The sequence below is a fragment of the Podarcis tiliguerta genome (genome assembly GCF_965153285.1).
Source record: "Podarcis tiliguerta genome assembly, chromosome: 8".
Taxonomy (NCBI): Eukaryota; Metazoa; Chordata; class Lepidosauria; order Squamata; family Lacertidae; genus Podarcis; species Podarcis tiliguerta.
The window spans coordinates 55,409,216-55,421,955 of NC_139541.1; the positions used below are offsets into that span (position 1 = coordinate 55,409,216).

At 46.3% G+C, this 12,740-nt stretch overlaps 1 protein-coding gene across 24 annotated transcripts in view; it reads left to right on the forward strand.

The window, feature by feature from the left end:
* The window catches only part of MACF1 (microtubule actin crosslinking factor 1), a 291,764-nt gene that overhangs the window by 194,352 nt on the left and 84,672 nt on the right, over positions 1–12,740 (forward strand). For 22 of the 24 annotated variants that reach the window (XR_014514346.1, XR_014514347.1, XR_014514348.1 and 19 more), the window contains 5 exons: positions 208–325; positions 4,701–4,763; positions 6,041–6,282; positions 8,026–8,155; positions 10,057–10,256. Coding sequence is in view for 20 of the 24 variants with exons in the window: in XM_083453050.1 (XP_083309176.1) it covers positions 208–325; positions 4,701–4,763; positions 6,041–6,282; positions 8,026–8,155; positions 10,057–10,256 (753 nt within the window). In the remaining 4 variants the exon portion in view is untranslated. The remainder of the gene's footprint in view (positions 1–207; positions 326–4,700; positions 4,764–6,040; positions 6,283–8,025; positions 8,156–10,056; positions 10,257–12,740) is intronic. The other 2 variants (XR_014514349.1, XM_083453061.1) reach the window with 1 other exon arrangement.

The following is a 12,740-nucleotide window of genomic DNA, read 5'->3' on the forward strand; positions in this document are numbered from 1 at the left end:
TTTAAATGCTTTAAATCTGTTCTGATAGTTCCCCATGTTCTAACGTTATGTCATTTGTTGTTCTGACAAATTTGTAAGCCTCTGTAAGTATTCACTTGATGTTAAGAGGATAGATCAGATATAAATGTGCACCAGGGCCAGCCAAGTTTTGGCATGCCCTGCCTGCCTTTGGCCACCTTCTGATGCCTGACTGTGATCTCTTAACAGGTGATCTTGGAAGAATGGACAGGGAAAGGAGTTCTTGTGGATGAGATCAACCGCAGGGGGACGGCCTTGGAGAGTCTGATAGTTGAGATTACAGCTCCGGATGCCCAGTCCAAATCAGGTGGGTGAGAGAGACAGGGGCACGTGTCTTCAAAGCTGTTTGGAGACCACAGAGACAGCACAGTCCTTCCTCCACTTTGGGAGCCCTCCTGACTTCAGTTGCTGATTTGCCCAAACCATAGAAACTTGAGGTGTGTGGCAGGGGGTGGATTGGGGAATAAGCCATGAGGCTTGTCCTGATTCAGCATTTCTGCACTCTGCATAAGATCTTGGAAGATCTCGCCCATTTCTGGCATTCTTGTTTTGTGTTCACATTGATGGTCAGAGGCCATGTGGTGGAGCACTTCAGTCCCCAGGCTACCTTTGTTAAAGGATCTCAAGAAGACCCATTTCTGCCTGAAACTTCAGCTGTAGTTCTCTACTCCAAGTAGAGCAGCCTTCACCAATGTGGTGCCTTCCTGATGTCTTGAACTACAACTCCCATACTAGTTGGGGCAGATGGGAGTTTTAGTCCAAAACATCTGGAGGGCACCAGGTAGGTGAAGGTTGCTCTATTTATTTAATTATACTCATTTTGGGATTTTTATACTGCTCTTCATCCATGATTCCAGGGATTTTTGCAGCACATAAAGCAGCAAAATACAGCAAGTTGCTATAAAAAGTCAAAAATCATCAGTGAAAGAATAAGCAGAGCAGCAGAAAACCAGAATTTCAAGTAGTAAAACGTTTTAAAGGCCTAGCAGACTAAAAAGAAAAAAAGATAAAGACTTGCATGACCCCATAGTATAAATGACACAGGGCTGAGCAGTTGTCCCCCAGCGCCATCTTCTGGAAATCACCAGAAGTGGAGTGAAGCCACTGGATGGCCATACCCACAACTCCTAACCTACAAAGGCAACCTAGAACATACAGGAAGTCATGAGTGGTCCTGGATATTCAGTACGGTAGCACTTTTCCATCATTCTCTTGACATAAATCATTTATCAGGGTGACCAGTCTGGCTTCTATGCCAAGAGCCAGTTTGAATTGGGGGCTTATCCACCCTGGAGTTTACAGTGTTTTTGCAGCTGTTTGCGTCTCCATTTAATACGTATAACCCTTGGACAAGATTAAATTCAATACTTCTTCCCTTGCAGGAAATTAGATTCCAAACCACTCCACTAGGGGTGGACCATTTGTTTTGGTATTTTTGGGTGGTTAGATCAATTGTCACTTTCTGCTACTCCTGTTTCCATGCCCACAACTTCCTCAGTGTTTTCGTTGCTTTTCCAGCTGTTTTTGCAACTTTCCCCAGAAAACTCCAGAAGAGAACTTTTTTTCTTTTGATCATAGAATCTTAGAGTTGGAAGGGACCTGGGGGTCATCTAGTCCACCCCCTGCAATAACAGGAATCTTCGCTAAAGCATTCATGACAGATCCAACCTCTGCTTAAAAACCTCCAAGGAAGGCGATTCCACCACCTCTCATGGCGTTCTGTTCCACTGCCAAACAGCTCTTACTGTCAGAAAGTTTTTCCGAATGCTTAGTCAGATTTGCACAAAACCAGAAAACTGCACAAGCAAACCACATTAAAAATGGCTGCAACATATATATTGCGCAGCAACCTAAAAAGTGTGTGCTGAGAATTATCAATGGCTTTCATTTCTTTCACCCTGCTGGTAAGGGCATGTCAAGAGCTTAACCCTATATATTCCCTTTCTCTCCCTCTCTCCCTATTTTCCTTTTGGTCCCCTCAATTGCACAAAACCATAAAACTGCGAGAGAGAATTTACAATTGCCTGACTGTACTTTTGCACACTTCTTGGGTGGGGTATTTATTTTTTTTAAGAACATGGTGTCCATGCAGCTATCAGCAACATGCCCTGTTGGTACTTAATTAGCATAATAGAATCAACAAATTAGAAGGCAGGGATGACCACAAAAGGGAATGCCTTTTGGGTATGAATGGGGATGACTGAAGTTGTTCCTCAAGTACAAATTCAAATGTGTGCAGGTGTGGACCACTCTGCTGTGAATTGAATGAGGTGGGGGAGTGGATTAACAGCTAAATAATACTCAAATGTGGCAGTTGTGTGGCCACCATCTGCTCAAGCACCTTGTTCAGGAAGAGGATGTTCCCTACTGTCTAACAGGTGTTATCCATCCTTGAGGCCTAAGGTGACTTTGGTTTTCAAGAGACCTTCTCTCCTAAAAGCCATCAATTGCCACCTGGATGCAGGCAGTTCATTTTCTTTTTCTCCTAGATGTAATTATCCATGAAGGGCAAGGGATGAGCAAGCATGACGTAGGCCACACCTCTACACGCCCCTTGTCTGAATCTTCAGGTTGCAGCAGCTGACTGCTGCTCAGTGGTAGAGCACATGCTTTGTGTGAACCACTATGAGATCTATGGGAGAAGGGCAGTATATAAATTAAAATAACTAAATAAATGCTTAGTGTGCGGAAGGTCCCATTTTTAATCTCTGGTGTCTCCAGGGAGGGTTGCTGAAACACTCCTGCCTGAAACCACGGAAAGCCCGCTGATGGACCAATGGTCCGACTTTCTATAAGGTAGCTTCCTCTGTTCCAATGAACCCACAAGACCCGAGCAGACAGCCCTGGACATGCCCTTTGTCTGAATTGCTGTGCTTGTGGCAACTAGGACTGTGAACTCAGTTCAGCCTTCGCTCTGAAAGCAAATTCCTTAGCTCAAAATATGCTTCTCTTTCGGTCTCACTGAGTGTCTCTGTTAGTAGATCTTGGGGGTTTAGTAGACCTCACAAATCTGAAGTCTGCCCTCCTGTTCTCTGAACCATATATAGCTCTCCCTGGTATTTGATTCCCAGGACTCAATAAACTGCGGGGGAAGAAGTATTGAGAAAGCTGTGTGATCTTGTGCTCTGCTAATTTTGTTTATGCTGAGGCTTTTTTCTCCCAGTCACATCCATCATTCTAAAATGAATTGTGGCTCAATTTGTGCATGAATTGGGCAACATAATAGCCACCCAAATACTGCTTTTGTGTTGTTGGCCCCGCACTTTACAGTGTTAATATATGCAAAGGTCGGTCACATTGGTTTCCCAGGTGACAGGATTACTTCCTGCTGCAGCACCAAGCCACATGACTTCATGGAGATTGTTCTTTCGTGTCTGCCTTGTTGTTACCTAGGCAACGACAAGGAACTGAGCGTCAGGCAAACACCCAAAGCTAAGATTGTAACATGTCACTACCGGCTACTGAGACAACAATGAACCACCTTTGGGGTTGGGATTTTATTTACACACAGCCATTATCATAGAGAGGTTCCGTGAAATGGCCCACATTTGGGCATGTGTGGCGATATTTTTGTACCAGTCCACAACTTTAAATTAAAAGCGAACAACAAACCGGGAAGTGCACTAGAGCAAATGTTTTCAGCCAGTTTTCATATTTTGCAATGGGCATAATGGAGGCTTGTGCTTTTTTGTCTTGTGAGGAAAAATATTCATCTCCATCTGTTTTTTGTTTGTTTGTTTTGTTTTGTTTTAAATAATAAAGTCTTATGCAAGGGTGATAAAAAGGTATTGTGCAAGAGTTCTCTTGCCTGCAGAGCTTTTGAGAGAATATCTCCTCTGAACCAGGCATTTGGCCATCAGTGGAAATGAGGGCCTTTTGTTTGGTACTGGGGGCTGCCGGAAACAGGCTGGTAGAGTTGCACTTGGGTGAGGATCCAGCAGAAGTCAGGTTGTCGCAATAGACAATTTCCATGGAAACATTCCCCCCCCCCCCCAGATGAAACACCCATAGCAAAAAATGTGCTAACGAGCTTCCACACCAGCAATCACTGCAGAAGTATAATGAGTTATTTCTAACCATATTACAACAATGGTTCCCACACCTTTTTGGGCCACTGCCCCCTTGACTCCATAAACTCATCCTCATTGCCCTGTACCCTACCTTATAAAAAGCATTATTCAGAATAGCAGTTTGCACAACCCACTAATAGCACAATAAAATTTTAAACAGGAACAATTAATTGCACATTTAATCAAAATCCAATTAAATCTATTTAGTTTAATTAATTCAACAAAATTGATGAACTTGATCCAGTAATGCCAGCTTTTCAATGTTTGGTAGTCATTTGCACCTCCAGCGTCCCCCTCACCCCCACCCCCCCATTTGCCTCTTGGCACCCCACTAAGCAATCCTGCTCCCAGGGCAGTATTGCCTACTTTGGGACCCACTGTTTTCAAAAGTTTGGGCTGCCACTTTGATGCTGCTGAAGCTGTCCTGTGGATGCTGTAAAAACAGCAACACCCCCTCTCAGATGTCGGTCTACACATAGCCCCGTTGTGGCCTCCTAGAAAGGGCTGCATTATGGCTGCAAAGGGCACAGCTTACATGTGTTTTCAGACACCCGTATTTCTAACATGTTTTGTCTCTGTCGTTTTGTCTTGTCTCCCTGTTGTTTTGCTCAGGTTCTGTGCTGCCCGCTGGGGGAAGTTCTGTAGGCAGCGTTAATGGATATCACACCTGCAAAGGTGAGAGAGCCCAGACTGTTGTGCGTGCTTGTGTGAGTTGTGTCCTGTGGCTGGTGTTGTCCTGTTGTTCTCTCAAAGTAACAGGGAAGTTGGTAAGGCCGAGGCACATGTTGCTGGTTGCCCTGAAGAAGAGCCTGGCTGCTGGATCAGGCCATAGGGGGCCCATTGAGTCCAGCCCTCTGTTCTCACAGTGGCCAACCAGATGCCCCAATGGGAATCCCACAAGCAGGACTTGAGTATAGCAGCAGCTCTCTCCTACTGTCTTGTGATTCCCAGCAGCTGGTATTCCAATGCATCCTCTATCCCTTATGGATGGAGATTGTGTTTGGGTGCCCACTGTTGTCCCCTGTATTCAAGGCAAAATATCACTGGTAGAGCACCTGCCCAGGTTCAATCCCCAGCATCTCCAGGTGGGAATGTCCTCTGTCGGAAACCCTGGAGAGCTGCTGCCAGTCAGTGCAAGCAACACTGAGCTGGACCAATGGTCTGACTTGATATAAAGCAGCTGGAGAAAAGAAGGTGTTGCTCTAACCCCAGAGCATGTGTCTCCTCTGTTCGAAGTGTGGGGAGGGGAGAGGGCATGCTGCAGAGTAAAAACTTTGCAAGCGTCCTTTCCCACCCCACCCCAAGCCTCACCTGGTGTCCAAGGTGGATACCTTCTCACAACAGTCTGACTGCTTCACCTCAAACCAAATTGTGAGGCCTGCCTGCTGCTCCTCAGGCCAAGATGGTGGGAGTCAGAGCAAATACTGAGAACTTGCAGAAGAAGAGCAAAAGGTTTTTCTGTGTGAGGTGAATATTTTGGGAGAGGGTTTAGAACTGCCTCCCCATAACCTGTTGCTGGACTACATGCAACTGGGGCTCATGGAAGTCGTTGGCTAAAACACATGGACGGCACCAGGGTAGGGAAGACTGGCTTATTTCAGGTGCCTTTTGGAACTCGTGTCTGGTCTGTTCCCTCCAAGGGAAGTAATGCATGGGTCAAATGCGTGGTGAATAACTTGGCATTTCCTGTTTCTGTGGCTTTATTGGCCCTGCCTTCCATCAGAATGTATGGAAAGCACACATTTGTATGTATAGCTGGTGTGCCTGTGAACCGCACAGGTACAACCACACAGGTACCCCTGGAATCACCTCAGCTGATCTGCTTAGGTGTCCTGTCTTTGTCCATATGCACACATCTCTAACTTTTGATCTTTATATTACCATCAATATGGAAATGAAATCATTTCTCCAGCTCAGATTCAGCCCCCCCCCCTTTGTTTTGTTTTGTTTAGATTTGACAGAGATCCAGTGTGACGTGTCAGATGTCAACCAGCAGTATGAGGGGCTTGGTGCCACCTTACGGGGGCACCAGGAGCAGCTGTCCTCCATGTTGGCCAAGATGAGAGATGTCCAGGAGGAGGTGGGCTCCGTTCTGAAGTGGCTGGAGTCAAAGGAGCGGGCCTTGACCGCGCTGGAAGCTTCCTCCTCACCTACCAAGTCAGAGACGATGAGGGCTCAGGCGGACCATAACAAGGTTCCTATTCTTATTCATACATACCTTGATATCCTGCTTCCTCACTTTGTTTGCAGCAGTTTGTGATAGTATAAGGGGAGAACGTCCATATATGAAATAGCTTTCGGGGGGGGGGATATCACAAAGATATGCAATTTGGAAGTGGTCATTTTTATAGATCTAGCGCAGGAGGTATTCTTTTATAAGGCTGATCTAACAGTTGGTGCTGGTTCATGGCCAGCCACTGAGCTTAATGACAAGAATCTAGTTGTACTGTGACAACCACAGGTGCTTTAAGGCCTTTATGCGCAATCCAAAAAACTAAGCAGGGCCCCAGACATAGCATTAAAAAGGGAGTACAGAAGGGAAAGTGTTTTTATTTTATTATTTATTTATTTAAGTTGGTAGGCCACCCTCCATCCATAGATCTCGGGGCAGTTCACAACATAAAAATGCAAGACAAAAAAAATACAAAATGCATAATAAAAGCAAGAGCAAACTAAGCTTCCACCACCCACAACACATTTAAAAGGGTATTGGATGTAATCAGCCAAAGGCCTGGATGAAGAGGATTGTTTTCTCCTGGCGCCTAAAGGTGTATAATGAAGGCGCCAGGTGAGCCTCCCTGGGGAGAGCATTCCACAAGCGGAGAGCCACCACAGAAAAGTCCTGTTCTCATGCTCCCACCCTCAGTTCCTATCATGGAGGAGGCACATGAAGAAGGGCCTCAGATGGTGATCTCAGGACCCAGTTAGGTTCATATGAAGAGAGGCAGTCCTGGAGTATTTCAGTCCTGAGTCGTTTAAGGTTATAGCTTAAAGCCAGCACTTTTAATTGGGCCCCAAAACTAACTGGCAGCTAGTACAGTCAGGCCAGTATCTATGTAATATACTCAAACCATCCTGCCCCGGGCAGTAACCTGGGTGCTGAATTCTGCACCAGCTGAAGTTGCCGAACTGTCTTCAGAGGCAGCCATACTTATAACGTGTTGCAGTAATCTGAGAACAAGATGGTAAATTCCTGACACTGGACATGGAGGAAGTAACTGAGCAAAGTTCATCTGATCTGTCAAAGAGGAAGGCCTGGCCAAAATAACATAATGTGGCCCTAAGCAGACAAAAGGTTCAATGCTAACAAACACTTCTGAAGAGCCACCTGAAACTGATGAATGTATGTTAAAGATAAAATGTTCCTTAATTGCTGACTGGATGGTGGCCTTGCAGCCCTGAGAGTCCAAATTTGAAAATCTGCTACTGGAACTGACTTAACAAAACTGGAGAATGAAGTACTGTCTCTCAGGATTGGCAGTCAGTCAGAGTTGATCTGACTGGTGATACTTTACAAAGCTGCATTTATAAACCCATTTTTATGTGTTGTGAAAAATTATTGTGCATTTTTCAAACTGACTTGCCCTGAGAGTTCATTATTATGTGGCTTTTCATTATGGCCTGTAATATATTTCTGGTTATCAGTGGAAGTGTTGTTGGGTGTGTTGTCCTTTTCAGAAAAGTTCAACGTGTGCTTATTTTATAGTATTTTCTAGATTCTGCCCTTCATGAACAGGCACAGCTTGAAATGCATGTGGCACTTAAATCCTTTGGAAATGGCAGCCGTTTTTCTTCCCACGCACCCATCCACCCCACACCTTGAGATTTCTGCTGCTTCATCAAATCCACAAACAAACCATATTCTGTTTCTAAGAATAATAATAATATTGCAATTGTCTCTTGTGGCTCTCTCCCCTCCCCGCCCATGACCCTGTAGGCATTTCTGGCTGAGCTGGAGCAGAACGCTGTGAAAGTCCAGAAAGCAAAAGAGTCTCTTTCTGGACTCCTGGAGAAATATCCCGAATCACCAGAAGCAGGAAATTGGAAGCGGATGCTGGAGGACTTAAGTATGTGACCCAGAGACCTCTGAGAAACTCATCTGGGGCTGACCAAGACTGGGCCAGTTCTAGAAAGGCAAAGCAGAGCTCCATCTAGCTGAAATATAGGCTGTGCGGTGGGTGGTGCCGTGGCAATCGGGAAAGGACTGTATGCTAAGGGGAAAGTGTGGAAAGCAAGACAAGGAAGCCAAAGGTCCAGGAAGTTCTCTTAACTCTAGTGCTGTGGAAGTGAATAAGAGCTGGCTGCCTCAGACGGCAGATGCTGAAGGCCAGGGAATGGCAGCGAGATGGCGGACAGCAGCCTACTCTGTGCCCCCTAAAGAAGCCTGCTATGCTCAGGGCGATGCTGTCCTATCACCAGTATCAAAATAAGATTCAGCTACCAGTCCAGTCAGCATCTGTGTATGAAATGAGGGGTGCCATCTTGTCCTTGCCTGTAGAAGCAAAATGGCTTGTGCTGGCTGGGGAGGGGGAGTCATTTAGAAATTGTGTTACTGACATTCTTGGGGTATCATCAGGTAAACCTCTTCAGTGGCAAGCAGGCCAGCACATCCTGCTTCTGAACAAAGCAGGCTATCACAGAGTTAAGTGGAGAAAGCATGTGCAGCAGGCAGGGTTCAGCTATCGGGGGGGGGGGGGGAGAGGCTGAGAGAGGAAGTGTGTCTTAGGCAGTTATCCTTGGTGTGAGAAAAGGGGCCATCCTAAGTGCATGTGTGTGGGTGTGCATTCATTTCCCACAGGGTTGGCCCAGTGGATTATTCCACAGGAATGTGCAGCTCTTTCCACTTGGGAGCTCTAGCCCCTCCCAGGCTGAGTGCATGGTCTCTCTCCACCCCACTCCCTGTTCTGCATGCAACAGAGGATCCGCACTGGCCAGAGAGATGGAGTTGCACAAGGCCCTCCTGAGTAGTGTGTAGCAGTTGCAGACCCTGAAGCCTGCAGTTGTGGGCATGCCTTATAGTCAAGAGTTGCCTTACCCTCATATTTGGTTGTGTTTCCTTTTCCAGACTTTCCCTTGCACAGCCCACTCCAAATCTGAGTAGAACAGGGTCATGTCCTGACCAGTTTATAATGACATTTTATTTCTGAAGCAGCCAGAAATCATTAGTTAGCACAAAGCATGATCTGGGTTTTGAATGGGTGTCAGAGCTGATTGTGCCTGTCAGCTTGCCCAAGCTACTGCAGTCTTACTGTTGTTATTTTGGAGGAATGCTGTGTGATTTCCCACCACCACCCCCAGAAAGATGAAACCTGACATTTTAAATGTTTGCTTAAACTGTAATTCATATTTGCAAAAGAATATTGAAACTGCTTTGCCAAAATTTTCCCCTGAAAACTTTTTTTTAAGAGCAGTTTTAAGAGCAGTTCCACCTCTGTTTGTTGAGAGGAGACACTCCCTGTTTGCATAGGAACTGGGCCAATGAGAAAAGCATTGTATGGAATCTTTCCAAAAGTTTATGGAGGAGGCTCTGCCATTCAGCTGAGATCAGGTGCACCACCTCATTTTGTGGGTAGCGTGGGGGTAGGACACAGTGTGCACCTGCGTTAAATTTTGGGTTCAGTTTGCAGTATCTTCAGTTAAATCAGGAGGGACAGACTTAACCTTCCAGGGGGCCACATTCTAGCCATACAGGCAAGGCCACCCCACACTCACACCACACCCATATTCAAACACACATGCCTGCATGCTGTGTCGACCATGTCCCAACCACCTAGGTCCATGTCACCTGGGGAGGGAAGACCTGGCCTCATTTGGCCCACGGGCCTGAGTTTTCCCACTCCTGCTGTAAATACCTGATCAGGTAAGTCCTAAAAATTCCCTTAGAGGTCCGCATTCACCCGTAGCCAATGAGTCCTATGGAAGCCTTTGTGGAGGGAATGTACCCAGTCATGGTGTTTCTGGCATTCAGATTCCAGGTGGGCACATGCCAACCAGGTGACAGCAGAGCGCCAGCAGAAGTTGGAGAAATCAGCCAGCGAGCTGGCCAGCTTCCAGGTGGCTGAGGGCCAGCTGCGTCCCTGGCTGATGGAGAAGGAGCTCATGATGAGCGTGCTGGGCCCACTCTCCATCGATCCCAACATGCTGAATGCACAGAAGCAGCAAGTTCAGGTGAGAAGCCAGCAAAGGCATTTTATGCAACCAGGTTGAAAAGAGTATGGTGGTCAATGCAGGTGGAAGTGACTACAAGAGTGCACCATGCTGGTCATCTGTCAGTGGAGGGAGCTGTGGACCTTTTGTACTGCACTGTCACCACTGCACATGGCGTGAGCAATCGCAGCTTCTAGCCCACCAATGATCAGTTGGTACAAGGGGCCGATATATTTCCACCTGTCCCCTGGCTCATCAGTTTGAGCAGCACAGGGTGCCTGTCCTTGCCTACCTGCTTTCCAGCTCCAGATCACTAGCCCTGACCGAAGGGGTGCTTGTGTAGAAATGCTCAGTTTCATTGAGCAGCAGGCCCATCTCTTGCATTTGCCTTCCTCTCCCTTGGATTATGAATCATGCTGCTAAGAAGAGGCCTGTAAGCAGTCAAACGCTCGAGAGGGTAGGATTGTCGGGAGATCTTCATGCTTATACAGTTTGACTCTCAGTCTGCAACTTGTTTATATGAACTGTAGCAGCAGCAGGACAAATAAGGCAGGGGAGTGGAATGTCTTTTGAATGTCATCATCATCCCTGACATTTTTTTAAAGCTGAAATCCTGTTTCAAGCTGACTTCCCACAGCTTCTTTCCAGAAACTCTACAGATGGTTTATAGCAACTCAATATGCTTTTAGTTGTGTGTCAGCCAACCTAAACTCTTGCAGCAGACTAACTTGTTTAATTGATTCATCAGCTGACATCACATTCATTTGCAGCTCATTGGATGTATCTTCCTCAATGAAGAGGACAGTTCATCTTTGGCTGCCTCATTGCTGAGACTTCAGCTTTCCAAGGAGCCTTGGACTTCCTTGGAAGCTTATCAGGGGTTTCTCATTCAGAATCAAATCAGGCATGGCAGGCAAGCTTTTGTTTACCACTTCCCTTCCAGTGTGCACACACAGGGAAATGTTGGGTGTGCTCTAGGACCCACTCAGGTCATGTGAGGCCATCTGGAACACTTGCAAGAACCAAGAGTGTGTCCTGGAACAAGGGTGGGCAGGAGGTAGGCTGGTTGATCTCTCAGTTGTTCAACATTAGCAACAACAAAATGACTTTTCTCACCTAATTTAGGCTGCTGAAATGGAGATGGCTAACAGGGAGTGGATTTTTTGTGCAAAAGGACTGAGCTCGGAAAAGAATGAGCTCAGAGGCACCCTGGTATTTAATTCTAACTATGGGCTCCTCCAGACATTCCATTTATTCGGCACTCATATTAATTTGTTTGCATGGTGGTTCAACTATGTCTGGTCTTCATTGCACACTCCTTCTGATTTGTTTGTATATATGCCATTTAGCATTTCTTCTGCATTCACCCTGACTTTCTTCCAGGGGATTTATACATCTTCCTCTTAGTCAATCATTCATCCCACAGTTTCCCCCATCATTTTCTGTGCTGCAAAGTGGGACTTGTTTTATAAATTGGAGTTTGTGTAAAAAATGGATTTGTTGCACTTGGGTGACTGAACCCTTTAATCCAGTTGAAATGCCCCAAATAGTGATGGTCTGGAGGCACCCTGCATGTCTTTTGCACCCGGCTCTCATTGGTAGATCTTGGGATTAGATCCAACAAGCCTGAAGTCCACCTCCGCCCTAGAATCCTTTGCAGTGCATTGTGGGGTAGAACGTGTTTTCAGATTAATTAATGTGAAAATGGGAAGTTTGGAAACCACTGATATTTCTAGGAAAGGCATTGCGTACATCATATCACATCACATCACATATGTGCTGCTTGATTGTAAAAAACAAAGCACCTTCTAAGTGGTTTTACAAAAAATAAAATAAACATTAAAGTTATCAATAAAAGCAGTTAAAAGCAAGTAAGGAGGCACCAGTGGGACGTGGGTGGCGCTGTGGGTAAAAGCCTCAGCACCTAGGACTTGCCGATCGAAAGGTCAGCGGTTCGAATCCCCGTGGCGGGGTGCGCTCCCGTCGCTCGGTCCCAGCGCCTGCCAACCTAGCAGTTTGAAAGCACCCCCGGGTGCAAGTAGATAAATAGGGACCGCTTACTAGCGGGAAGGTAAACGGCGTTCCGTGTGCTGCACTGGCTCGCCAGATGCAACTTGTCACGCTGGCCATGTGACCCGGAAGTGTCTGCGGACAGCGCTGGCTCCCGGCCTATAGAGTGAGATGAGCGCACAACCCTAGAGTCTGTCAAGACTGGCCCGTACGGGCAGGGGTACCTTTACCTTTACCTTTAAGGAGGCACCAGAAATTGTACAGCCTGATGTCAATGCACAGGGAATTTCAAAGTGTAAGTGCTGCCACTCTAAAAATTGATTTATTGCAGAATGAGCATTATGTGGCACTTGTAACAGTATCAGTTCCAGAGTTCGAAGCAGCTGAGTGGGCACAAATAGGGTGATCCTATAAGTAAACTGGTCCCTGGCTGTTAATGCCAGTATATAATAGTAACACCTTGAAAATGGCCCAGTAGTAACACCAAGTCATTAT